The sequence below is a fragment of the Dermacentor andersoni genome, chromosome 2 (assembly GCF_023375885.2).
Source record: "Dermacentor andersoni chromosome 2, qqDerAnde1_hic_scaffold, whole genome shotgun sequence".
Lineage (NCBI taxonomy): Eukaryota > Metazoa > Arthropoda > Arachnida > Ixodida > Ixodidae > Dermacentor > Dermacentor andersoni.
The window spans coordinates 185,517,055-185,543,166 of NC_092815.1; the positions used below are offsets into that span (position 1 = coordinate 185,517,055).

Here is a 26,112-nt window from a genome sequence, read left to right on the forward strand (position 1 = left end):
GTTACATCCCACAACCCTTCCTGTCAGAACCTGGTTAGAAAAAAACGGGGCTACTTCGAGCCGTGGTCAACAAAGCTCGCCTGCGTCCACATGTTGAAACGATTGATCACTGTTTTGTAGTTTGTAGGGATGTCGTGTTCTTCCGGGACATTCTCCAAACAGCACTTGAAAAGCCTTTAGAGGTCACACCATACACAATTGGTTTCATACCTGTTTAAGCTCCCTGTCACCCACCATATGACCACTTCATGGTGCTTCATCTACATAGCCTTTGGCTGTGTTTGACAATGTTTCAAGAATGTGTGACAGGCAGGCTGAACCACCGCGAAGCATTCGGTCGTTCATTTTCTCAGGAATCTGTTGCCTACGTTCGTAGTGTGTATGCTGCACAAGAACCATCGCAAGACTGGATGCTATTACTGGACGCTTGTGCGAGTTTGCATGACTTTTAAACGCGTTTTCAGTCGCCTTACATTTCTGTCGTGCGTTGTTTTCTTATTTTGTACAATAGTGTGTCAACTGCAATAAAGAAAAGCGCTGCCGTGGCTTAGTGGTACAGTAGCTGACTTCCACACAGCGGGTCCAGGTTTTATCGTGGCGGAAACTTTTTTTCTCTCATTCCTGCCGACAACTGCTTTGGACACCGGTGGCGGAGGCGGCGGCGCGGCATCGGCGGCGGCAGACACCATCGCCACCTGAAACGGCTGCTTGAATGAGTCCATAATAGCTTATTCTGTAAAATGAAAACAGTCGGCTATCATAAGTCCTTATCATAGCCACCTTCGTCACCCGCAGATCGAGGCATTGTCAGCGATCGTGAAAGCCGTAGGGAACAAAACGGAGATCTACCTGGACGGCGGCGTGCGGACCGGGACTGACGTCCTCAAGGCGCTTGCCCTCGGTGCCAAAGCTGTGTTCGTCGGCAGGCCTGCGCTCTGGGGACTTGCCTACAACGTAAGAGCGTACCTAATGAAAACTTTTACACCCTTTAGGGTGCTGGTTTTTTTTCTTCTTTTTTTTTGCTGCAGCTAACACTCTTACCTTTAAAGGGACACTGAAGTTAAACAGTAAATCAGTTTAGACTAATGAAGCATTGTTTGAGAACTCTGCAGGCAGTCATTTCAACATAATAGTTTGATGATTAGATGACAAAATGAAGGTCGAAGTATCAGTATTTTAATTTTGCACGAAACCTCGACGCAGGTACGTCAGTGTGGCGTCATGGATTCCAAAGCATGTTTTCGCATTGAGGCAGCGTTGGCTGAGTAGAGGTTCCCGAAACTTGCCATGTTTAATATTTGGTTTCTTTATAACACATTGTATTCAATCAGTACCGCTATATACTTAAGTAGGCCCTAGAAGGTACCATCAAGATCCATGACGTCACAGCGACTACGTTCGGGAGCTTCAAGGAGGCGTCGCCACCCGTGTTTCGTTCTTGCGCTTTTTCTGGCTTACCAAGTGTCTTATCGTGATAAGAGTGGTGTAGTAGAAAGACAATTTACTGATGCAGAAGAAATCATTTTTCCCTTTAGTGTCCCGTTAAAGTGATAAAAAGATTATTGTACACGGCAGCAAACTGGAACTGCACCAACGCTGACAGAAGCTGTGGTTCAAAACTGTAATTATTCCGTCCACCTGTGCCTGCAGTTACACAAAACTTTTGCGCTAGAATTTGTCTCGAGAGAAAATTTGAGCCAATCCTGATTCTGGACATATTATCGAAGACGGACTGCCACGGCAAGCACCACTTACGAACAAAAAGCTTTGTGATTTGAGCCCCTGGTGCGTACCGAAGAACTGAGACGAGAGTTTGATAGCGCTAGAAGTAGTACAGTTTATTTGGTCCCGGTTAAGGGTCCCCTCGCAACTATGATAATGCTTACTTGCAAAAAAAAAAGAAAGCCTTATTTGTCTAAAACATTGATTTGATCTAATGCCTTAACCCCTTCGGGCACTGTGTGCACTATTGCACAAAGCAGATATTACATGAAAAGCACAACCACCGAAGAAAGTAATGATATTTAAAATCGCAAACATTTTGCAACACTTCTGATCTTACCTGTGCTGAAAAATTTGAATATGTGTGTTTTAGCAAAACGAGTTGAAATGTAGACATCTGTGTGTTCTCTCTCGTGTATCAGTATGCCATTGTGTCGAGGGTTCACCTCTTTCATTGTTTTTCAGTGTTTTACGTGCAGTTGATATTTCAAATGGCCGGATGGGTGTTTCCTAAGTACGCTGGCAATGACGTTGTTATTCTCATATCTCTATATTCTGTAGAGAGTTATCGAATAGAGACCACGTTCAATAATATTGAGAAAACTCAATGAAGAATTCAAGAATCTTAAGACATTCAGCAGCAATACGCGTTCATTATTCTTAAAATGCGAAAAATGTGTTGAAGCAAAACTTTCTATGGGCAGAATTAATTGGCGTGTGAAAGGGTTCAATGTAATAGGCAGCATCAGGCGACCGAACGCGGCTATTGCAAGGAAATAGCAAGAAGCGGGGTCTTGAAATGTTTATTGGGCAAATTACGAGGATAGAAGACGAGTGTTGGATGCCGCTTATTTCTGCTTGCTTTACATTAAGATTAATGAACTAACAAGCGAGGGGAAAGGGAACCGGCCGTCCACACGTCGCCTACTCCCAAAATGCAGCTGGCATTTCTGGGCGACGTGATCTTTCTGCAAAGAACAACTCTAAAGCTCTTTTAGGGATAAATCAGGTTGCTGGAAAGAGGAAAGCCGTTGCTTTACCGTAAAATGAGGTTACTTTGTGACTGCAGGGGTTACTTTGTGACACGTGCTCGGTTTTCTGTATTTTAAATCACGCGTCACGACCAGGCGCCGCCGGAAAGCTGGAGCCACTCAACAAGCTCGCCTGACATGCCCTGCCACCTAGCGGCAGCTGGCCGGAGTTCCCGCGCTCCGGAGCCACTCTAGACGCCAACAGGTTGAAGGGTGTTTTAGCGCGCATTGTTGAAGCACCGTAAACTTTGCTCGACCCGTCCGCACAAGAAAAACAGCGAACAAAGGTATGTACTTCTGATCGCTAATATGTAGGCTAAAATAAAGTGTAATATAAATTTAATCAAGTCGTGTTTGTTTAAGGCTATAAAAAGGAAACTGAAATGTTGATACTTCGGGGGGTAACTTTGTGACACGCCAACTGTCTCAATGTTACCCCACTCTGTTTTTAATATAAATTATATGTTGTTTTGTTGATTTCGCACCGTTTAAGAGAGATGAGGAATTATAAAAGGAAGCTTGGTGCACGGCCGTACCAAAATTATACCCAAGAAACGTTGAATAATGCCGTTCAGTTGGTCCTTTCAAAGAAATTGTCATTGAGGGCAGCATCTGAAAGGTTCGTGAGTACAAATCTTTCTTTTTCTTGTTTTTAGGTCCTTACCTACGCATTACCGTTACCTATGCCTTATGTGTTGTTTGTTTTTCCTCTTAGGTTCAATATTCATCGGAACACCTTGTGGTTGAAGACCAAACAGGCTCGGGGTTTAGTCGATCGACCGGCTCAAAAAGTTGGTCGTCAACCTGTTTTTACGGAAGAGGAGGAGCAGAGGTTGATTGCTCATGCAATCGCAATGTCTCCATTTGGCTTCCCAATGACAAAGTTTGACTTGCGTTGTCTGGTGAAGGCGTATCTCGACCGAATGGGAAGAAAAGTGTCTGCTTTCAAAGGTGGTAATTTTCCCGGTAAGGAGTGGGCAAACTCTTTCATGAAACGTCACAAAGATATCCTCTCTGAACGCGTGTCAAAAAACATCACATATGCAAGGGCCTCAACGGATGCAGATGTGATTGACACGTTTTTGGCCATCTGGAGAAAGAGCTAGATGGTATTCCGGCCGAAAACATTTGGAACTACGATGAAACAAATGTACAGGATGATCCAGGGAGCCAAAAAGTGATAACTAGAAGAGGAGCTAAGCATCCAGAAAAAAATCAAAACGCATCAATAGCCTGTACTTCCATTATGGTTTGTGGAAGTGCTTCGGGAGAGTTGGCTCCGCTTTACGTCAATTACAAAGCAGAAAAGCTTTGGTCGACATGGACAGAAAATGGACAAGAGGGGGCCCGGTATATTCGAACGAAATCTGGTTGGTTTGATCACCAAGTTTTCGAAGATTGGTTCATGTCCCTTATGCTCCCCATATTGAAAAAGCAAGATGGTCCAAAAGCTCTCATTGGGGAGAATTTGAGTTCCCACATTAGCCTCGAAGTGCTTCGTCTATGCGAAGAAAATAATGTGAAGTTCATCGCGCTATCACCGAATGCGACTCATCTACTGCAGCCTCTCGATGTCGCCGTTTTTCGTAGCCTCAAATAATTTGGCGTTCACTTTTGGCGGAATGGAAAGAGTCAACCTCTGGAAGCCGCTGCACATCCGTGCCAAAAGACGAATTGCCCGGTCTACTAAAAAAAAATGACGATCAAATTGGAAGAAAGTATTAAAACAAACCTGAAGTCAGGATTCCGGAAGACCGGGATTTTCCCCCTGGACAAGACCGAGGTGCTGCAACGGCTACCTAAATCAGTCCTCGAGGAAAGCTTGAAATCCCTGACAGACGTCCTAGGGCATGTCTTCTTGGAGGAATTAAATAAATAAAGAAAAGAGGCGACTGGAAAGCGGGCCACCAAGAGGAGGAAGATGCTCAACGTCCCAGCGGGGAAAAGCATATCGGTTGCCGAAGTAGAAGAAGCCAGCAGGACGGGGAAACCGACAACCAGAAAGAAGGGCAGTTCTTCCTCCGGTATCAGAGCTAGACGACCTAGGAAGAGGTCTTCTCTTGAGGACGACAGCGCAGAAGGAACCAGTGACAGCGAATCTTCAGATGGTCAGCACGGCGACAACAAAAGGTGGTCGGAAGGAGATACAAGTGATTCCGAGGCACTCGCCGGTAGTCTTGGCAACCTATCGGATACGGACACTCCTACCACTTCCGTGATTCCAAATACTAGGAACGCCCCGAGGGTCCGCGGTACGGGTTCCGGAGAAAGCACCTTCAAGGGGGATGACTTTGTCGTAGTAAACTTGGAAGGACAACTTTTCCTGGGAAGAATGACGGAAGTCAAACCTGAGGGGTACATCGTTAGCACTATGGAGAGGACCAAAAAGAACTGGAGATGGCCGGACCGCGAAGACGGTATTTTGTACTCAAAAGAAGCAATTTGTACACAATTTAATCCCCTAGGCCGGTAGGCAAGCAAGGTATCTTAGAGTTAAAAGATCTTGATTGAGGAGGTACGTGTATTAATAATTTGTAATACAATTGCAGCGTTGCCAGAGCAGAAACCAATTGTAGATAACGCAAATAAACTTTTCATGGGGTAATTTTATGCCAGCTCTTTTTTCCCCAATCATATTCAGCCAAAAACAACTCTGTCACAAAGTTGCCCCACACGACGGGGGAACTTTGTGACAGATTTTAATCTGAATATAGCCGTTTGCATCAAAGATGCGGATTTGTATAGCATACCGTCGTGTGAGGGAAGGTTTTAGCAACGTTATGCCACGATTCATTCGCCTTTATGTTGATAATTGTACAGCGAGAGAATGAAAACGTACGAAGTCTGTCACAAAGTAACCCCATTTTACGGTATGCAAAACTCCTGTTCCTGCTTCTCCGGCATCCTTTCTTCAGATGGGAGATTCATACTTTTCACCAGCCCCTACATAAACAATGCGATCAAGAGGATACATCTTTATGTTCTCTATATGATGTAGACAGGCTTCCTTGTCGAAACAATGACGCCGGCGTCATTCCTTCTTCGGCCAGTATTGATCACTAGACGATGAAAAAAATGGAACTGAGTCCATTTCTACTAGCCACTGCTCCCTAAAGTAAACTCGCTTTGCCGTGTTCTAAATTGCAAAAGACCAAATCAATAACTACAACTTATAGATCGTGCCGCCGGAGATGACCGTACGGTCCGGCGCTAAACCCAAGTATACGCTTTTGGTGAAGATCCTCGGAGGTTATCTACAGCAGAAGTCGTGCTTGGTTCCGCGAACACAGGAACTGCAGCATTTTGTTCAATATCTAAGTACCGAAACCATCAAGCATACGTTGACCGCAACTTCTTATTTTAGGGAACCGTGGGTGTCAAGAAAATGCTGGACATCCTCACGACGGAACTTGACAGGGCTCTCGCATTAATGGGTGAGCGTAACAGAACATACTTCCCTAACCTGTATGTAACATGTGCTTGTGCTAATAAGAGCAGATAAAAAATTATCTGCGGCCTCAACTGTTACGTTCGGCAGTTGACAGTCTGAATGTAGCCTGACGCTGCCGCAATCGGGAGTCAACGAAATATAAAAGCAGCGCATATGTGCAAAAGCTTGTTACTGTACGACAAAAACAAAGCCAAATGCAAATGCACTTTCAACATACCATTAAAGAGGATTTAACACTCACAGTTGCGCTGCGCCTGAAAAGTAACGAATCAGATATACAGCTTCGTTACCTCCAAAATAATGCATTCAAATTAATTAGTAGTTAATGGCCCTGCACACGAACGCAAAAACTCTTAAATCCAGTTTCGTTTCTTTGCATGTGAAGTGTTTTCCAGGCTATTTCTCATGCGCGCTATACTGTTTCTGGCTATTATTGTTGCTATGCGTGAATAGTCCTGCGACGATACTTGGCGGTTTAGCTGGTGGCAGGTTATAGAGTAACTGTTGTCGCAGCAATCTAGTTCCGTGCTAATGGAACCAAACAAGTCTGATTATTCTTTTTCCTGGCGCGCATAGATGTAGCCTTTACTCAGAAGCGGAGACCAAATTTTAGCCGAGAAATGTGGAACCTCACTTTAGGCAAAATATTGGGCAAAATAGGCACTGTAAATCATTCGCAAACCGCGACCTGATTTATGTATTAAATGCCTGTAACTCATCTTTATGGTAACAAAACTGGTAAGCTTTCAGTTGTCAATCTGAAAGGTAGCAATAATATTGCGCTTGCCGTCACTTTACATCGCTTTCCTAAGCACGCGGGAGCCCACTTCTTATTTTCAGTCCACATACTGCAGCCAACACATTTAACGCAATTGTTCTGACACGATCAGCAGGTATTAAACTGTATATTTGCAGTACAAAACATTACAGTAGTGCATCAAGTGTAACAAATCGAAAAACAAAATACGCAACGAAAGCTATTGAATATTCAATGAGAAAAGCACAAATCCACGCATAATGGATTGAACTCAATCGATTTCCGAGTAAAAAGGTCAGCGTTTTGCTTAATATTCTTTGCATAATTTATATCAGTAACGCATATTTGTTATTTGGATGTCTTGCATTTCAAGAGAGCGCCTTTCGTCTCCGAGAATAAGCTCGTAGGCTGAAAACGAGTGTAAAAGAGGCGAATGAAGCATTTTTTATTTTCCTTGTACTTGACAGCTTAACGCCCTCTAAGATTCTAGGGTAAATGCCTGTGAGAACCTTTGAAACTTTCTTGTCAAAGACTGACTGCAACTGTGCGCGAAATTTTTCAACAGCGCTGGCACACACGTTGGATGCATGAAACTTTTCTTATGGCGCCGCAGCTGTGCCTTGCGAACTGTTCGCAGGAACTAAAAATTTGTGAGCTGGTCACAATAACTCCTCATTAAGTGCTTTTTGTATATCTCCTTGACTTTATTATTCGCAAACTGTTTGTATATTGATCACACGTTCGAGTACAGTAATATTTATCTTCTTAGATACACCCATTTAACAGTAGGAGCCCTCGGAGTGTTGAGGAGCAGAGTTCATTGGAGTGTGGCGACAACGCCATCTGCTTGCATGTCTGGGCAGCCAAACAAAAGGCGCGCATGCCCCGAAGGTGGGTAGCGCGTCCTACAGTCATTAGTAACTTCAGCAGATTTTAACCCTTCTTCCTGACACACGCGCAGCGCAATCTATATTAAACGTTTCCAAAATGACTTCCAAACGGACGATTCCAAAAGGCGCTTCACTGTCTTCCTTTCTTCTGTCCCTTTCCAAGAAATGCATTGTGCGCCACAAAGTATACCTAGGAGATACATTCAACGATCTTTCCAATGTATAGCATACAATACACTTTTTCCAAAATGCTGCAACTTTCTTTTTGAAATTGCCGTCCGCAGTGTAACATGAAGTTGCGTGCCCTCTGACACTTCATAGCCACGGAGTATCAGACGGGCGGCGAGAGGCCCTCAATAGCTGAACTAACGTTGACAAGGAAAGCACTTCTTTACTAGGACACATTGTGAAGTGCATTAATTTCCATTACCAGCAGCGTCTGTCGATTCTACCAGATGCTATGAAAAAAAAAGGTGAATGCGCATTCAAAACAAGAGAACGCCCCAGAAAAGCATTGTTACGCCAACGATGGATTAAACACTGAAGACTATTTACAAGACATATTTACAAAAACAACTGCAGTGCTGGCCTGATCAGCCGACAGCTCGAGAATCAGGAGCAGTTTGCCTTCGTCGGGGCGCCCGCGTGCATCGTCGAAAAGAAACGTGCAATATGCATGCTGTATTATCCCGGGTGGCAGAAGCATCGTCCCGGTGCGTCTGAATATCGGCGTTGACAAGAGAATAGTAGAGTTTGAAACGTGCGACATGCACAAATCAGTGGCAGATGAGGCACTAGCATTGCCTAGGGCGATTACATATGTAACTCGAATCACGGAATGCAGCTCTCGGTATCGGGCTGTGTACCGAGACAGGTGTTTTTCTGACAGCTTAACGTGGCGGATTGCGTGTTACGTCGGCGTGGCCGCCATGAACGCGACGCCGGGCACGTTGGGCACGCCGGGACGGCGGCCTGAAGAGAGAGACACGGTGTTACGTTTCGCCTCCGACGTGCGGTATAGCCGGCGCGGATGCAACGGACGCCGGGGCTTCGTTCACCGCGGTGGACATTTTGGCCACTTCAGCGCTGTCCCAACGCCTCCTGCTAAGCGCGTCCAGGCATGTTTCAATGCCACGTGTCTTCATGTGTGTGTGTGTGTGTGTGTGTGTGTGTGTGTGTGTGTGTGTGTGTGTGTGTGTGTGTGTGTGTGTGTGTGTGTGTGTGTGTGTGTGTGTGTGTGTGTGTTGGTGCCCACGCTTGTCAAAGCGCGGCAGTCGGGCAGAGGAGCTCCCCAACTGTGAAGCGAGGAGGTCTGACCGGCGCCGGCCCGGCGGATACGTCATTTCTTGTCACAACGTGTCCGTGCGCCGCCGTCACGTGCGCCTCTTCCGAGCCGTTCCTTTTTGCCCTCGACTCCGAGAGTATAAAAGCGGCTGCCCCCGGACGCCAAGAGAGAAGCTTCGATTTATTCAGTCGAGTAACGTGGTCTCCCGTTTCTCCACTTTGGTCGACCTGACCGGCCGCTCTTTTGCGATGCTAGAATAAACAAGTTGTTCTGTTAGCAGTCGAATCATCCTTTGCGAGGGCCTTCGGATGCTTCCAGCTGTGCCCCAGGCCGCCAGGCCAACGCTACCCATGGGGCTTGCGACCCATTTGCAACGACGGAAACGCAGACGGGGACCGCGTTAGAGAGTCCGTTTATTCTAAGTGCGGCGCCTTAAATAGGCTCCACCTCACTACGTAGGAGGCGAGTCAGTTATGGTTTCGGAAACGAAACCGCCGATATAGCATCATCCCCCCGCTTTTTGAAGTTATTCTGAGAAGAAACCGTGTCATTATACATTAGCAATTTCCAGAAGGCGTATTACACAAAAGGTAAGGGAGCATCATTATACGTTTGGGGGGGGGGGGGGGGGGGTGAATGACATACATTACTCTGGCTCTCGACTTTGTCTTCCCTGACGTAGAAAAAGCAGGAAAATAAAGCACTCGATTTCTTTTTTTTTCAATGAGAACACAAAAACAACATTTAAACGCACAACTAAAGACGGACATGTAACTCAATGGACTGCACAGCAGCCAAATATCTGGACACCTGTGCATGTTTTTACATAAATATACAAGTAATGACATGCAATACGAACACATTAAACATCAGGGAACAAAATCATTTAGGTGGCGCGGTTTCTGGCGCCGCCTTTTTGACCGCCGAGACAATCCGCCTTTTTCACGGCGCGACGGCGCATGCGCCCTGCCCTAACGTATTAGTCGCGAAACGATTTGGAAGGGACGCGCGCGTGACCGCGCGGCCAGATATCGGGGGAAAGTACTCCGGGCGAAAAAAGCGCTTGGACGCGCGCTGTTGTAAACGTTCGTGCCATGTACCGCGTTGAAACTGTACTGATAGCTCGAGGTCGGTGCGGTGCCGAAAACGTGCGTAAGATTGAAACTCCACTTTGAAACAGAAAAGGGCCAGAGCTTGGTCCGGGCTGCGCCGTGAACCACGTAGTTGGCGCCTTGCATTGACGGCTGTCAAATTTCTCGATAAACCCCTTCGTTACACTTGGGCAACACTTCAAATACACGTTGCTGACGCAGACTTCTTGTAGCGTCGGCCCACTGTTGCTGGTGGTGGCAGCACGTGCCTGACTTCCGAGACTGTTTTAAGGCGTGGTAACATTGGGTCGAATCGAGACCGACAAGACGCCTACGATTGGCCGACTACTCAGCACTGTGTCACTGAGACCATTTGATCGCAATAGGCCGACAACGATGCAACCGACGGGTGCGAGTTATGATATAGCGCGATGGGCTTTCGTGTCGACGGCACCGACAAAATCAGCGTGCCGACCGAACCCTACGTGATCAGCCGTCGAACCGACAACGCGATAGATGCAGCTCATTGACTTCTCGATATATTATTCGCGCTCAAAATGCGTCGACATGCCTTTGAAGTTGAAAGGCACGAGCTTCAGTCCTCTCAAGCCGTGCACGTGAAGTTTGAGTCAATGTTGATTCTGTTTAGCGAAGCTTGGGTTAGGCCTGACCCCGTCGAGTTCGTGCACCCACTACCGATGGAGCTGGACTTAAAAAATAAGCAGTCAGGACGAAGGAAACCGCTCTTATAGTTAGGTTGCGGCCCTATAGCGAAGTGATAACTCTTCTTCATTTCGCACGGCACGTACACAGGAAGCGGCAAGCGGCGACACAGCGCTGTACCAGCATCTTGTACTTTGGTCACCGTTCCCGAACGCTGCCGGTCGCATTCCCGTAGATGGTGGGTCTGTGTGTGTTGTTATGCTGACATTTCTTAATTCCGAAGAAGCATTGTTTACCTCTGCGTCAAACAGGAAAGAAGAGACAGTGGATTCGATATAGCAGCATAAACTCGCTCAGTTGCCAACGGTGTCACCGATGGCATCCGCCTTTTCGAGAGAGAACTACACGGCCTACAAGTGGGGACTCATGCCGAGCACAGTTGTCTCTAATAACACTTTATATTAGAAGGATCTTGATGAGTGCTACTTGGTTCATATCTAGAACTGAGGCTAAACGGCGCGAAAAAAACAAGGACACGACGAAACAATTACCACAGCGCTTGTCTGTGGTATTTGTTTCCTCGTGTCCTTGTTTTATTCGCGCTGTTTAACCTCAGTTCTAAATACTTTATAGCACGCGCAAAATGTAAGTATTATGAAGTTAAACAAAAGCGAGAATCAGTTGTAACAGCCCGTAATATATGTGTGTCTGGATCACAGTTGCAGTTGTTTAATGGACTCGGTCGATGACACAGACTTGCCTGCATTTTTTGCTACGTTTTGAAATTATTTCACATCAGCGATGCGCCGTTTCTATAATAACCGAAGCTAACAGCGATCTGAAGCTGTAGAGGTAAACGATGCACCACATTGGCAGATCCCACGTGGAAGGTGGCGCTCGAAGGCTTCTTGAATATGCGAAATGTTTAGTGAATGTGTAAAAGGAATACAAAAAGCGATGTGCAATCGCAGACATCAGCGACAACTAACTCAAGGCAGTCGCGTCAGCGGACGAAGCTCAGTGTGCCTTTATCGGCCGCGCTGTTACCACAACATCGCACTCGGGCGTGTTCACCCACTATACTCGATGGATGAACGACATGCTGCCCCGGAGAAACCATTAATAATTAATCGCGATCCACGAACCACACAACCGATGCACACTAAACATGGCCGCAGGTACGCGAAGCAACCGGCGAAGTCCCCGACACCCTTCCAAAACGTTTCCAGCGGCGTGCGTCAGAGGGCAGCAAAGGAAGATGAAAGAGGCGGATTGCGGTACGAAAAGGCACTTGATTCAGTAGAGATACCAACAGTCATAGCGGCATTACGTAATCAAGGAATACAGAACGCTTACGTAAATACCTTGGAAAATATCTACAGAGGTTGCACCAGCTACCTTCAATCTACACAAGAAAAGCAGGAATATACTTATAAAGAAAGGGGTCAGACTGGTAGACACAATCTGTCCAATTCTATTCACTGCGTGCTCGGAAGAAGTATTCAAGGTATAAAACTGGGAAGGCTTAGGAGTAAAGATCGACGGCGAATATTGCAGCAACCTTCGGTTTGCCGATGCCATTGTTATATTCAGCAACAATGCAGGCTAGTTACAACAAATGATTGAGGACCTTAACAGAGAGAATATAAGAGTGGAGTTGAAGATTAATATGCAGAAGACAACGATAATGATGAATAGCCGGGCAAAGGAACAAGATATCAAGATCGCCAGTCAGCCTCTAGAGTCTGTGAAGGAGTACGTTTACCTAGTTCAATTAATCACAGGGAACCCTGATCATGAGAAGGAAATTCACAGAAGAATAAAAATGGGTTGGATCGCATATGGCAGGCATTGAAAACCCCTGACTTCGAAGCTTACCATTGTCATTGAAAACGAAGGTGTAAAATCAGTGCATTTTACCAGTGCTGACATATGGGGCAGACACTTGGAGTCTGACAAAGCAGCTTGAGAACAAGTTAAGGACTGCACAAAGAGCGATGGAACGAAGATTGTTAGGCATAACTTTATAAGACAGAAAGAGAGCGGTTTGCATCAAGAACAAACGGGTATACGCGATATTCTAATTCACATAAAGAGAAAAGGATCGAGCTGGGCAGGTCATGTACTGCGCAGATTAGATAACCATCGGACCGTTAGGGTTACCGAACGGGTACCAAGAGAAGGGAAACGCAATCGAGGACGACAAAAGATAATGTGGAGCGATGAAATTAGGAAATTCGCGGGCACTAGTTAGTATCGGTTGGCGCAGTACAGAGGTAATTGGAGATCGCAGGGAGAGGCCTCCGTCCTGCAGTGGACATGAAACAGGCTGATGATAATGATGATAAACACTGACGCACTTCGCAGGCTCAGCTGGGAGCAAAGAGTTATGAAGGACTGCATGTGAGCACGAAGGCTCGGAGATATGAGCGTTAAGTGTTTCAGAGAAAGATGGGGACTGGGCACATGAGTCATTCATTGTGAAGGTGTCTGCATTGAACCACCAGGTTCAGTTACAGGCCTATCAGGCGAAAGTACATGTTGGCTGGGCGCTACAGCCAGATGTAGAACTGGTGCCTGAACAGAATTCTCAAATCCTGTGAAACTCTCAGCAGGCGACGCTACGAGCGCAGCATTTTGACTGGTCACGTCAGTCAGATTAAATAATCGTGCCTGACTCTCTTGCCTTACGGCTGAACATGAAACACTCATTCAAGCTACTTTACGAGCTGTATCAGAACGCACTCGTGAATGAGAACTGCACTGAAATGCGGAATTCACTGAAAGCATATCTGAAGGAACTGTTGCATGTGAGTGTTAGGAAAATTATTTACGAGAGGCGTGTATGCCTTACGATGCGTGCGACTGTAGAAAAACCAGGTAGGAATGCGTTCAACATGCAAACTGAAAGGTTATGTACTGTCCTCCTGGGTTTTCCGTGGAGCTTGCGGTGGGGCCGCTTTAACTGGGGTAGACTGTTCCAACACTCTACGCTGGTTCACTCTCGCTGGTGGTGAAGTCGAACAGGCATTGACCTGCGGTGCACTGTCAAAGTCCACTGCACCTTATGAGTTCAGTGAAATCTGATGATATTCCGTCCAGCGGGAACCAATGTTAAAGTCCGGTGCTGAAGATGAGGCTTGGACACAAGACAAAGTCGCTCCACCGATCACTACCTTCAATGCCTTAATAGCGTCGAGTCTCAGATGTGATGAACCGCGTTCAGTGACATAGAAGTTCAGCGCAGCAGAGTTACATTGGAACTTGACGATTGCGGAGAAATAGCCCAAATTCTTTATACCTGGTCCGAGTAGTTCTGGATGATTAAATGGGATAGAAGCAAGCGGATAAGTGAAAAGTGCCTTGTTGCAGTCCTGAAGATTCATCAGCGACAGAACGGCTCCGGTGTCAACCATCAACTGCTGAGGAGGAGGAGGAGACAAAGGGGAGGAAAGACAGGCAGGTTAGCCAGTGTAAGTACCGGCTAGCTACCCTGTGCCGGGGAAAGGGGTAATGGGAATAAAAGGAGAAAGAAGAAGAAGAGGAGAAAAAAACAAAACCGGGAAATTCACACAGGAACGCGATACTACTGTAGAGTCGCGTTGCTGAACTGTACGGGAACGCGCATAAGCGGTAAAGCGCCGACAGTGTCGTCAATCTGTAGAATGGTTGCTGTCTTTATAGTAGTACTGTCTTGCGTTTCCAGCTCGTTGACTGGTCCCGATGTACTCTCGGGTGAAGGGCAGATTTGGAGGAAATGTTCGTTCTTTCCACATGTCTGGCAGAGTTTGTGGCGGGCAGGACAACCTGGCAAATTCACCCAGTGCAGCGACGAGCCACGGTGGACACAGCCGCCGGGGAAAGCCGACGGCGCGGAGGCAGAGAAGGCGCTCGGTTGTCTCCATTCCTGACGGGGAGGCCCACCTCCATGCTTTCGGCGCCCGTTATCTCGGCGCGGTCGTGGGGGAGCGTCGGTCCACTGGCCGCCATATTGAAGTGAACCGGACGGGGAAGGTTACCGCCATCTTGGACTGGAAAAGGGGGGAAAGATCGCCATCTTGGACTTGAACGGGGTGGGGAAGACCGCCATCTTGAAATGCAGCAGGGCGGGAAAGGTAACTACCATCTTGAAGGTCCCGAGGAAGACGAGACTGGTCGCGGCTGCTATCTTGTGGCCGACGACGCTGTTAAAGAGTGTCTACTTGTAGAACGCCGAGCTTCTCTATTATTTTATCGGTTCGTTCCTCTTCCTGCGCAGTTTTCAATGCTTTTTTGACGGCAAAGTACTCGCTGAGTTGAATGAACTGGCGGCAAAGTTGATGTGACTGCAAGCCGCAAAGGATCCGATCCTAGACCATGACGTCGGTAGAGGTGCCAAACTTGTAGGATTTGGCGAGCCGTTGAACGTCTTGGATAAATTCTGCAGTAGGCTCTGCCGGACTTTGTAATGTGCGCTTGAAATGGCCGCAGCTTCAAAATTCATCTTCTTCTGCAGAAAAGTGCCGGTGGAGTACTTGAAGCACTACTTCAGAAACTTCAACTGCCCCCAAGTCCCCTGTGCCTTCTTCGGCCTCAGTCTGCCTTTCGATGATGTAGGAAACGCTGACGCCTTCCACCGCGTTGAGGAGGAGCGCTTTTTTGTGTTCCGGCGTAGTGGTCTTGGCGGTGGCGTCAATGTATGCCTGCAACACACGTCACCATTTTAGCCAAGGGATGGCCGGTACGCCGGGGAATGACAAGAAGGAGGGGGGGGGGGATTCCGGCGTTCATTCCGAGCAGTAACAGGCAGGACTGAAGTGAGGCCAGATGTAAGGACGACGCCGCTGTAGCGACGGAGGTGAGACAGATGACGTCGAAGACGCGTTAAAAGGCAGAAAGTGCAGAAATGCTTTAGCAAGGAGGGCAGCAGAAGTGGACAGTGGGCTTGCAGAAGTGAAGTAGCAAGCAGGAATCAGGCAGTCGTATAAAACGCAGAAATACTGCCTGAAGTAACGGCAGGAGAAATGAAAGATGCCGTGATGAAGTTGGCAGGCGCAACATACATGTAGGCGCCATGTACTTGGATCATTCTCGTCTCTAAAGGGTTGTTGGAATGGCTATGGCAATGGCGACTGCGCCATGTCCTGTTCTGATGACATGGCACATGGCTTCGTGCTCAGAAGGAAGGGTTTACCCTCATCGCAAAATGTTATGTCGGCGTGGCCGCCATGAACGCTACGCCGGCGCGTTGGGCACGCCGGGACGGCGGCCTGAAGAGAGAGACACGGAGACGCAGATGGGGACCGAGACAGAGTCTGTTCATACAATTATTTTAAGTGTGGCGCCTTAAATAGGCTTCGCGTCACTACGTTAGCGCCCCCTGAGGGCGAGTCAGTTATGGTTTCGTAACAGAAACCGCCGATAGACGATCGGGGACAAAATATGTACCAGAGATCCAGGTGAAAAGCGCACGTCTCAGTGTTGTCGATCGTAAAACGCCGTTGGTTCTCTTGGGAGGTCAGGAGGCGAGCGTCGGTTATTTCTCGTGCTTGCGCTGCCCTGGTGATGGCGACTAGTGCATATTCGCTGGCCTCTGCGGCGTCGGATGGAAAGGATGTGTCCAGTTGCAATGTTTGTTCGCTGCCGAACAAAAGAAAAAAACGGGGAATAACCGGCAGTGTCATGGCGCGAAGAATTACGTGCAGATGTGACTTGGGTGGAGCGAGGTCCCAATCAGTATCGTCGGACCAGACATATTTGCAAGCATGTCTCTCAGAGTTCGATGGAGGCACTTTGTGTGAGACCATTAGTTTGCGAATGGCAAGACGTAGTCAGCTTGTGCCTGGTTGAGCAGGACTGTACTATGTCGGCGATGACTTTTGAAATAAATGCCCGGCCACGGTCAGTAAGCAGCTGGCCTGGAGCTCCTTAATGTAAAATCACATCGTGTGGGAGAAAATCGACGACATCTGTGGTGCAGTTTGTTGGAAGTGCTTGGGTGACTGCGTAACGCGTGGCGCAAGCTGCCGCAACGGCAACCCGCTTGCTGCCAGACATTCATAGAGGGAAAAAGGCAAGTAAGTCCAAGCCAACGCGTAAGGACGACTCCGACGGGACGTCAAGGGATTGAAGGCGGGGAGCGTTGATGGTGTTTTTCGGCGCTGGCATTTCTCACAAGACACAAAGTATTTCCGGACGCAGCGCGCAAGGCGTGGCTAGAAGAAGCGTCGAAGAACAAGGTCGTAAGGGCGCGAGACGCCGAGGTGACCATCATTTGCTAAGTCTTGAAGTTTATGGAGAAGTGCTGACTGGAGGTGCTTAGGACTGACGGGGAGTAGGGCAGGACCATCACGACGAACGTTCTGGCGGTATAATACGTCATCCCGGAGGAAAAACACGCCAAGGAATAAATCAGAATGCCAAGATTTCAAGTGATCAATTATGGCGTGCAAAGTGGCATCATTGCTTGTCGGTGTCATGGAGAAGTTCAGAAACGGAGGAAACGCAACGGAGAAGTTGAGTTCAGAAACGGAGAAAACGCAAGCGTCGGTATCGGTGTCAGTGGTGGCGTGCGGCTCGTCCGCTGGATAACGTGATAAACATTTCGCGTCTTCATGTAGGCGGCCGGACTTGTGCACTACTATATCGGAATATTCTTGTAGCCGCAGAGCTGAGCGGCCAAACCTATCCGTAGGATCCTTCAGTGACGAAAGCTAACATAGCGCGTCATGGTCCGTGATTACCGACAAGTTCGTGCCATACAAATACGGTTGGAAATTAGTAAACACCCAGCCGCGAGCCAGGCATTTGCGCTCTATAATCGAATAGTAGTACTCCTCTGCTGTGAGGACGCGGCTAGCTTAGGCGATTAAATTAGTTTGGCTCTTTGTCGCTGGGCTAAGACGCCTCCGATCCCGTGACCACCGGGGTCGGTACGCACCTCTGTAAAGTAGAACAAGTCAATTGGGCCAGTATTGGTGGCGTGTTGAGAATGGTAGTGAGATGGGCAAGACCGGAAGCTTCAGCGGGACCCCGCGTAAACGGCACTTCCTTCTTCAGAGGATCAGTAAGTGATCGGGCAATTCTTGCGAAATCTTTCTCGAAACTTCGGAAGTAGGAGCTTAGCCCTACAAAACTGTGGGCGTTTTTCACCGGTTGGTGTACAGGAAATGACGTGCGAGCACGAATTTTCTCCGTATCTGGTTGAATAGCAGAAGCGTCGACGAGGTGACCCACCACTTTAATCTACCGGCGACCGAAGTAACACTTCAATAAATTCAGTTAGAGCGCAGACTTACGAAATGCTTCAATACATGATAAGCGCTCAAGGTGTTTCGCAAGAGCAGGGAAAAGCACGAGAGCATTGTCTAGGTAGCAAAGGCATGTCGACCATTTGAACCCTTGAAGCAAAGAGATCATCATACCTTAGAACGTTCCTAGGGCTTTGCATAGACCGAATGGTATAACTTTGAATTGATGTAGCCCGTCGTCGATTCGAAGCAAGGAGTAGACGTCCTTCTTCGTTATTCCGTTGTGATGATGATAATCTACGGAAGAACGCCACGTGCCATCTTTCTTTTTAACAAACACAACGGGCGACACCCAAGGGCTTAACGAAGGTGTAAAAATGCATTTGACAAGCATCTTGTTCATTTCACCTTGCATTCCCGACCTTTACAGGCTAGTCTTATCCAATTGGCTCATAAGGGGCGAGGACCACACATAAGTGGAGAGGGTTACGTTGGCGCCGAACTAGCGCACTGAAAGTGTATAACTGGATGAGGAGGGTGGTCTTGTCCAGCGTCTGGGATTGGCCCGCCTCCGCTTGCTCAGCTTGCAGTGACTGGGCGAAAATTGCGGCGGCGTGCGACTACAAGATGAAAAAAAAATTAAATTATGGGGTTTTACGTGCCAAAACCACTTCCTGATTATGAGGCACGCCGTAGTGGAGGACTCCGGAAATTTAGACCACCGGGGGTTCTTTAACGTGCACCTAAATCTAAGTACACCATAGCAACCACAAGATGGAAAATGCCACTAAAACTGATCGACAACGAAAAAAGTTGGCAGGGCAATGTCGTATACGTGAATAAAGGCATCAGGAACGTTAGAGTGACATGTAACGGGTTTATTATAAATACGTAAATAGATTGGTTCTCACAGGCAACCCCATGTAGCCAGTGTCACAGCGATGGCTACACTCTTAAGCAAAATTATCCCCTTTGGGTCGTTTCATCTGTCTTGTCCACATTTCCTCTCTTTAACGCTGCGAACCCGGTACTTCCAAGTCACAGGCGGGATGCGCGTTATGAGTATGACAGAGCTTTCTCAAAAGGAAAGTAGCGAACGCAGCGTTTCCAAGAAAGCAAGCGCAAGCAAAACAGATGAAGATTATTGTTGTGCCGCAAACATACACCCCAAATGGTGCACATTTGTTTAAGACTGTAAGCGGACATCTTATTTTCTTTCCGGCACAGTGCAGTCTCCGGCTATTTCGAAAAAAATTCAGTTTTGTTCGGCCCATCAAGGCATGTTTAATGCGTAAATGTCACCTTGACGTCGTGAGCTTTCGTGGTTTTGTGATGTCATGTGGCCTAAAGGCGAAGTGGGTGCAGCCAGCAAACATTTTACCAATAGCGGTGGGATGATGGCGAAAAATGTGCGCCATTGTGAAGAATTTTTTTCTTTGTTTGATACATTTATGCATAATCAGTGTGAACGTCATATCAGATTAGGGAGTTTTGTCGGTTTTCGTGATGTCATGTCACAAACAGGTGAAGCGGGGAGGTCGTAGCCGGAAATACGTTTGATCAATCATAGAGGGCTAGTTGCAGAAGTGGGATGGAAGCAGTTTGGAATAGCTTTACGTTATAGCGCCACAGAACTCAATAGCAGTGCTAAGGAGGACGTACAGAAGAAGGAAGTGAAACTTTTGGTGTTACTACCATCTAAAGACGACACTCAATCAGAAGCGGCACCTAAGGCTTGCCTAACAACGGAAAAGAGGACATTCTAAGGCCCTACAAATGGTCCAGGAAAGTGCAAATGACAGTTGATGTATTCCGCTGAATTGCACTTCTCTGCATTTTTTTTGACCAGCAGGATGGACAGAGGTTCGCGTAAGGTCTGCGGTTGCGATGAGATCACCGAAGATACCCTTGACCACTTTCCTACTTTTGAGTTGCCACCGTAGGCGGACTTGTCGACAAAGAGATGGCAGGACAGAAGTTATCGTGAGGCTGGTTTCGAAAGAGGTAGAGAGAATTTAATGGAAGCTCAACATACCAGCTCGGCTATATGCAGGGCTTCCTGAGATGAGATGTTTGAAAATACATGAAGCGGAAAAAATACAGCAAGAGGACTGTTCTAGAGAATCACCCTCACAGAAAGCTATAGAGCTCGCCTATGGCAATGAAACATTGCAACGCCTTCTGCATAGACTGTGAACGCCCGTCGTTTGTGCATATAGGTTGCTTTCCAACACATGCCCTTCTTTTTTTTTACGTACCTTTTCTTACTGCCCATTTCACGGTAGAAAACCACCAGCAGTTTCTATTGTTGACTTCCGAGTTTTCCTCTTATTGCTGATTTCGAATTTTACTGTATCACGGTTAGGGGAACCGTAAAGTGATACCTGGGGGAAAGCTGAGTCCATCTAGAAGAAAATAAAATGGGAACAGGATGTCGTCTTTGATGTTATGAAGTCATAAACTGCACGCACTTTTCTAAATTTTTTCACTGCCACCGCTAACTAACACCACATTTAGATGTTACCTCTCTATGCTTGTGGTTTCTGTCGTTCTTGTGGCGCTACAAAACAACGTGATTCCGATTATCTGCGTAACTGCGTGATGTTTATTGTTTTGTGTTCTGCAAGAGTAATCTGCGTTTAATGATGCACCCTCACTTCTTATTTTCTTGTTGCAGGTGACTCGTGCGTGGGCGCTCTTCGGCCAAAAGACTTGATTCGCCAGGAGCGCTATGGCCTTTTATAGAACAGGCTGTTGAGAGTGTGAGCTCTCCTAGGAAATGTAATAGTTTACGCAGTAAACATGAGATACTGCGCAATATAGGCGCTAAAGGAAACTAAAAGCATGAGAAAACACATTGTCCTGTCGCTTATCTCTATTTTGACTCGCGCAGCAGTTGAACTTACAGCTAAGACGAATCACAGTCCGTCAAACGGTACCCTTGTAATAATTTATTGCGATGCGCAATAAATTTATTCCAGCTAGTACATTTTCTACACGGTGTTTATGTGCTGCGCTGTATTAATGTACGTGTTTTGTTCATGACGTAGACTTGGCACTTTGCACAAGTTACCACTCCTGATGTTTGCATCTCACTCGCATACAGAAATCTTAGCGCTAAGAAGACAAACATCGGCAGACACGATAAGACCTGGTGCTATTATCTGTCCTTGGTCATTTTAGGTCTACAGACGATCCCAGCCTGGCAGACCAACTAGCTCCATTTACTGCCTTGACCTCACTGACCGTCTGTTTCTACATGAACAGTGTTTTTACAGCGCGCCACCTAGGCGCCCATCCGTGTGGCGAGCGTCGGCATCGTACCTCGTAACCGAGTGAACGAGCCCAACGTAGGATGCGAGCAAACGCAGAGCGCAGCGGAAGATGAAAGACGGCAATAGCGAAGAGAGCGGAACAGGAAAGCGAAGGAGGAGGGTGCAGAATAACCATCAGGCTGAATGCGCAGACGGAGGGTATGTCAATCGTGAGAAGAAAAGCGTAGTGCCACGCAAGACGGACTCAGTGGCGACGGTGACTACGAGATGGCGCCAGAGTAGCGCGCGTCGTTCGTTCACCAAAGCACTGCATGAGCAGAGGTCACGCGGCGGCTGCTGTGAATCGCGCCCGCGCCTCACCCACGCGCAGCCTCTCGCGATCTTTGGCAGCAGCAGCGGCCACGACAACATCTCTTTAATCTGTATGTTGTGCTGCTGCAGAATCCTGGAAGATGCAAAATACGACGACGAGCTAAAGAAAAAGAAAAGAGCAAATCCACTGCACGTGCCCTTACGACGCCAGGATTTACTATCGCAGCTTAATGACTCGTCGGTCGGCGCCACCATCGACAGACACAGTATAATAAGCGGCCCGGTGGCACCCTGAAAAACACTTTTGCAGCAGCAGTGGCCACGACATCTGTTTAATTTGTATCCTCTGGTGTTGCAGGTTGGTGCTCTCTCCTTTTTTTCGTAGGAAAAATATTAGTTTGGAAATTGTCTCACTGCTGCTGCTGCGAAGTGTGCCGCAATTTACAATGGTGATGAATGACCAGAGTGTCAATCAGTTCTGGAAGATCACTATGGCCTGTCCTGCAGTGTATGCAACACCGTGTTCCATGAACGCAAATGCGCTAGCGTATCAGAAACTGCGCTTAAATCTAAAAATTACTATAGAAAACCTTGAAGGCGCAATAAATCTAGAGCACCAAAAGCTCTGACTCTCCACAGCCTCACAGCCACCGAGTCAAATATGCACAACATGTGGCATATACTGCTAGCTTTTAATCAAAAACTGGAATTCCTGATGCCTCTGAAACAGACCGTTGAAGCTGTCAAGAAATATGTACAATATTGTCTGATCAACTGGCTAATTTTCTAGAGCGTGTGCAGAAAAAGGAGCATTGTTGTGCAATACCACGTGCCTATCATCGAGGCGACGGGAGCTGCCAAACTACGTGCACCACGTGGCTATCAGCGAGGCGACGGGAGCTCCCACTTCTCCGCGATGAATCAAGAATTCAACGAGGGGGACTTCAAGAAGCACCCAGCCATCTCTGCGACGAATCAAGAATTCGACGAGAGTGACGTCGGCACCTGCCAAACTGGTTCCTGCCAACGAGGGGTCGCCAAAGGGACTAAAGGGAGAACCAGCCCAGTGTGAGGAGAGAGAAAGAGTCGCTTGCAGCCGTCCAGTCGGTATGATGCCCTCTTGCAGCTACATGTTCGCTATCATCCACTGTCTGTAAATATTGTATAAAGCTTTTCGTTTCTTCTCCGTCTGCGGAAAGAGTCCGTCTTTCCTTTTTTCGTCCTCCACCTCGAAGTCACAACAGCATGCAATAAAAGAAATAAGCAAGAAGGTTGAAAAACATGAAGGAAATGAATGTACCGAATCCCTCGTAAGTCAGCTTGATGAACTAGAATGGTGGAGTAGGCGCGCTAACCTACAGTTTTATGGAATCTCTGAAACCGAAAAAGAAGATCTCTTGGCAAAAGTTAATGCTATCACTATTAAGCTTCAGCTCCCGCCGCTATCTGGTAATGACGTAGATGCCGTACACCGGCTGCCATTACGGCACGATAGGATTCCTGCTGTTATCTGCCGTTTCGCAAAGCAAGAAATCCGAGATCTGTGGTGGACAAACATAAAGATCGCGAAAGAAAATGGAAACATGCAGGTGCTAGAGAATCTGACCAAAAGGAAACGGGAACTGCTGAAAAAAAAAGACGAAGGATTGGGCAAAAGAACACGGCTACAAATACGTCTGGCACAGTAACGGGAAGGTACTGGTCAGGAAATCTGATGGCATGTCGGTGACAGCCCTATCTAAAGCGTGTGAACATGATGAACTACATTAGGGTTCCGGCTTTGCTTAATATTTTACGTTTTCGCAACCCTCATGGACCGACTTCTTTCTCTTTCGGACCAGACAATGTGTCAATCATTCCTACCGTCTGATTTATCCGCTGTGTCTACTCATGAAAAGAAAATGACGTCTTCCTTTTACATCAACGCACAACACTTGCGCAACAAAGGTGTCGAGTTTGAAGCGTTTCTTTCCACACTTACGCTTCAACATACCAATGGTCGCTGAAACCTGGTACCAAGATTGTTATGAAGCATTAGTTTTCAAACTACAACGCGTATGTGCAAAATTGCCCTGATAACCGAGGCGGGGTGTTAAGATATCGGCTGAAAACACTTTTGAATGCGGGCGTCTCACTGATTTCACTCCAACTCATGATGACTACGAAATACTCTCCCTACAAAGTGGTAGAAATATCTTGTCTGCTATCTACCGGCCTCCTAAAAGCAACTTTTCCGATTTCCTTGCTTTCTTGACGAATATCTCCAATGGGTCACAGAAAACAACCCGAATCTAGTTTTAGGTGTTGGCGTCAACATTGATTTTCTTTCATATTCTACCAACAAACAATAGATTGAGTCCATATTGCAGTGCACTGGTTTGATTTCCTTCATAAATGAACCCACAGGATTACAGGCAGCGACGGCAATAGATGTTTTTTTTACCAACTGCCCAGCAGATTGTCTTAATTCTGGAGTAATTAATGTACATATAAGTGACCATCTTCTAACATACCTCATTGTTGCGTTAGTAAACTCTAAAAAACAATGCATATACCCTACAATCAAGTACCGGCGCATTAATAATGACACCTTGAATTACTTTCTGTCAAGACTTACAATGTTGACTGGGATGTTGTGCACAATAAAAATGATCCATATGATGCTTAAAATGCTTTATTGCCATATTTAAATCTGTATACCAACAAAGCTATTCTACTGTAATGCTCAAAAAGCCCCGCAAAGCTCGAAAACCATGGGTAGCCACAGAATGCCTTAAAATGATAAAATAGAAAGCAGACCTTTATAACTGCCTAATCCAAACCAGGGCACCGGATGATCTTGTACAATTTGGAACATGCCGGAACCAAGTAACCTCGTTTCTTCGTCACGCGAAACAAAGATATATAGAAAAACTGTTCAGTCAAGACTTATTTAAAGGAGGGATCTTGTGTGGCAGAACATCAACCAATCTTTAAATTGAGGTAGAACTGCTAATGGTGTGCTTGAACTTTTAGTGAACAATCAACCTGTGGCTGGGAAAAGGCTGGCAGACAATTTCAATACTTACTTCGCGTCTCTGGTTTGAAATGTCTTGACTTACGGGTTCTTTCCAGTGCACTCGTGTCACCAAACGATGTGCATGAAATCAAAAATTGCCTCCTGGCTTTACGCCACAGTAAGTCGCTTGACATTGATGGCCTTAAAACTTTACCGATAAAACATGTAGCCGATGTAATTAGTGCAGTGCCAGAATACATTTTTAATTGTTGTATCGAACAATCAGTATTCCCCAAAAGAATGCAGATTGCTAAAGTCACGGTTGTTCCTGAAAAGAAGACAAAAATATTCTCTCAAATTATCACCCTATCTCCATTCTACTTGATTTCTCCAAGTGTTTCGAAAAGATACTATTTAGACGAATGTCTGGTTCTCGTGAAAAACAACCTACTAACTCCCAGCCAACATGGTCTTCGGCAACATCTTACGACGGAAACCGCACTTCTCTCCCCAAAGAGAGCTTGTCTTAGAGTCATTTGACCAGAAACTTCTCACTCTTGTCGTATTCATTATTTCTTTAAAAGCGTTTGACCGCATCACTCACAAAATAATGCCCACTAAGCTAGAGCGCAACGGTATTCGCGGGAAGTTCCTTAAAATAATGAATTCTGTTTCAATTTCTAAAGTACCCCATACCAATATGCTTCCTTAGTTTATTTAGAACTTTTATCAACTTCCTATCAACTTTAGTGACATCCTATTGACTTTTACTTTTTAGTAACGTTTGTCAAAACAAAGTTCGTTACGTTTTTTCTAACTTCAGTATGTTAAAAAAAGTTAATAAAAATTAAGACACACTATTTTAACCTTTTTCAAACACCATTCAATAGGAAGTCAACAAAAATAATTACGTTTTTAAAGTACGTAACCCAAGTTACAACCCCCCCATGCATGAATATTATTAAATAAGGTTATGATTTTAAGTGCACATGGCTTGTGCAAGATAATCTTTTTTCATGCACAGGTGTAAATTTGCTTCATTATAAATCAACTTTCTAGTAACACTCGTTACTAGAAAGTTTTCTTTTAATGATTTAGTGAAAACTGAACAGATAACATAATCTGAGCTATAAATAAATATGCAACGACTGGCTGCCTTTAAACATCTTTTTTGCACAGTATGTTTTCTTAATTTTTAAACTTCCTAGTAACAGATGATAGTAGAATGTTCATAGGAAAAGAATGCTTTGAAGAAGGCACACAAATGAATTTCCAAATGACATTAAGTATTACATGTACATTATATGTATATATGAAGCTTCTTGCTCCTTCCTTCAGCTTTAGAGTAACGTATGAATGTGGTACAAATTAAGCATTCTATATTCACTATATGCAGAAAACAATGTTA

At 46.3% G+C, this 26,112-nt stretch overlaps 1 protein-coding gene across 1 annotated transcript in view; it reads left to right on the plus strand.

Annotated features, from left to right (window-relative positions):
* The window catches only part of LOC126540826 (uncharacterized), a 134,697-nt gene extending 113,747 nt beyond the window's left edge, over positions 1-20,950 (plus strand). The window contains exons 7-9 of the mRNA XM_072286198.1: positions 796-954; positions 6,118-6,187; positions 20,797-20,950. Of these exons, the coding sequence (XP_072142299.1) occupies positions 796-954; positions 6,118-6,187; positions 20,797-20,864 (297 nt within the window). The 3' untranslated portion in view covers positions 20,865-20,950. The remainder of the gene's footprint in view (positions 1-795; positions 955-6,117; positions 6,188-20,796) is intronic.
* The last annotated feature ends 5,162 nt before the right edge of the window (positions 20,951-26,112 follow it).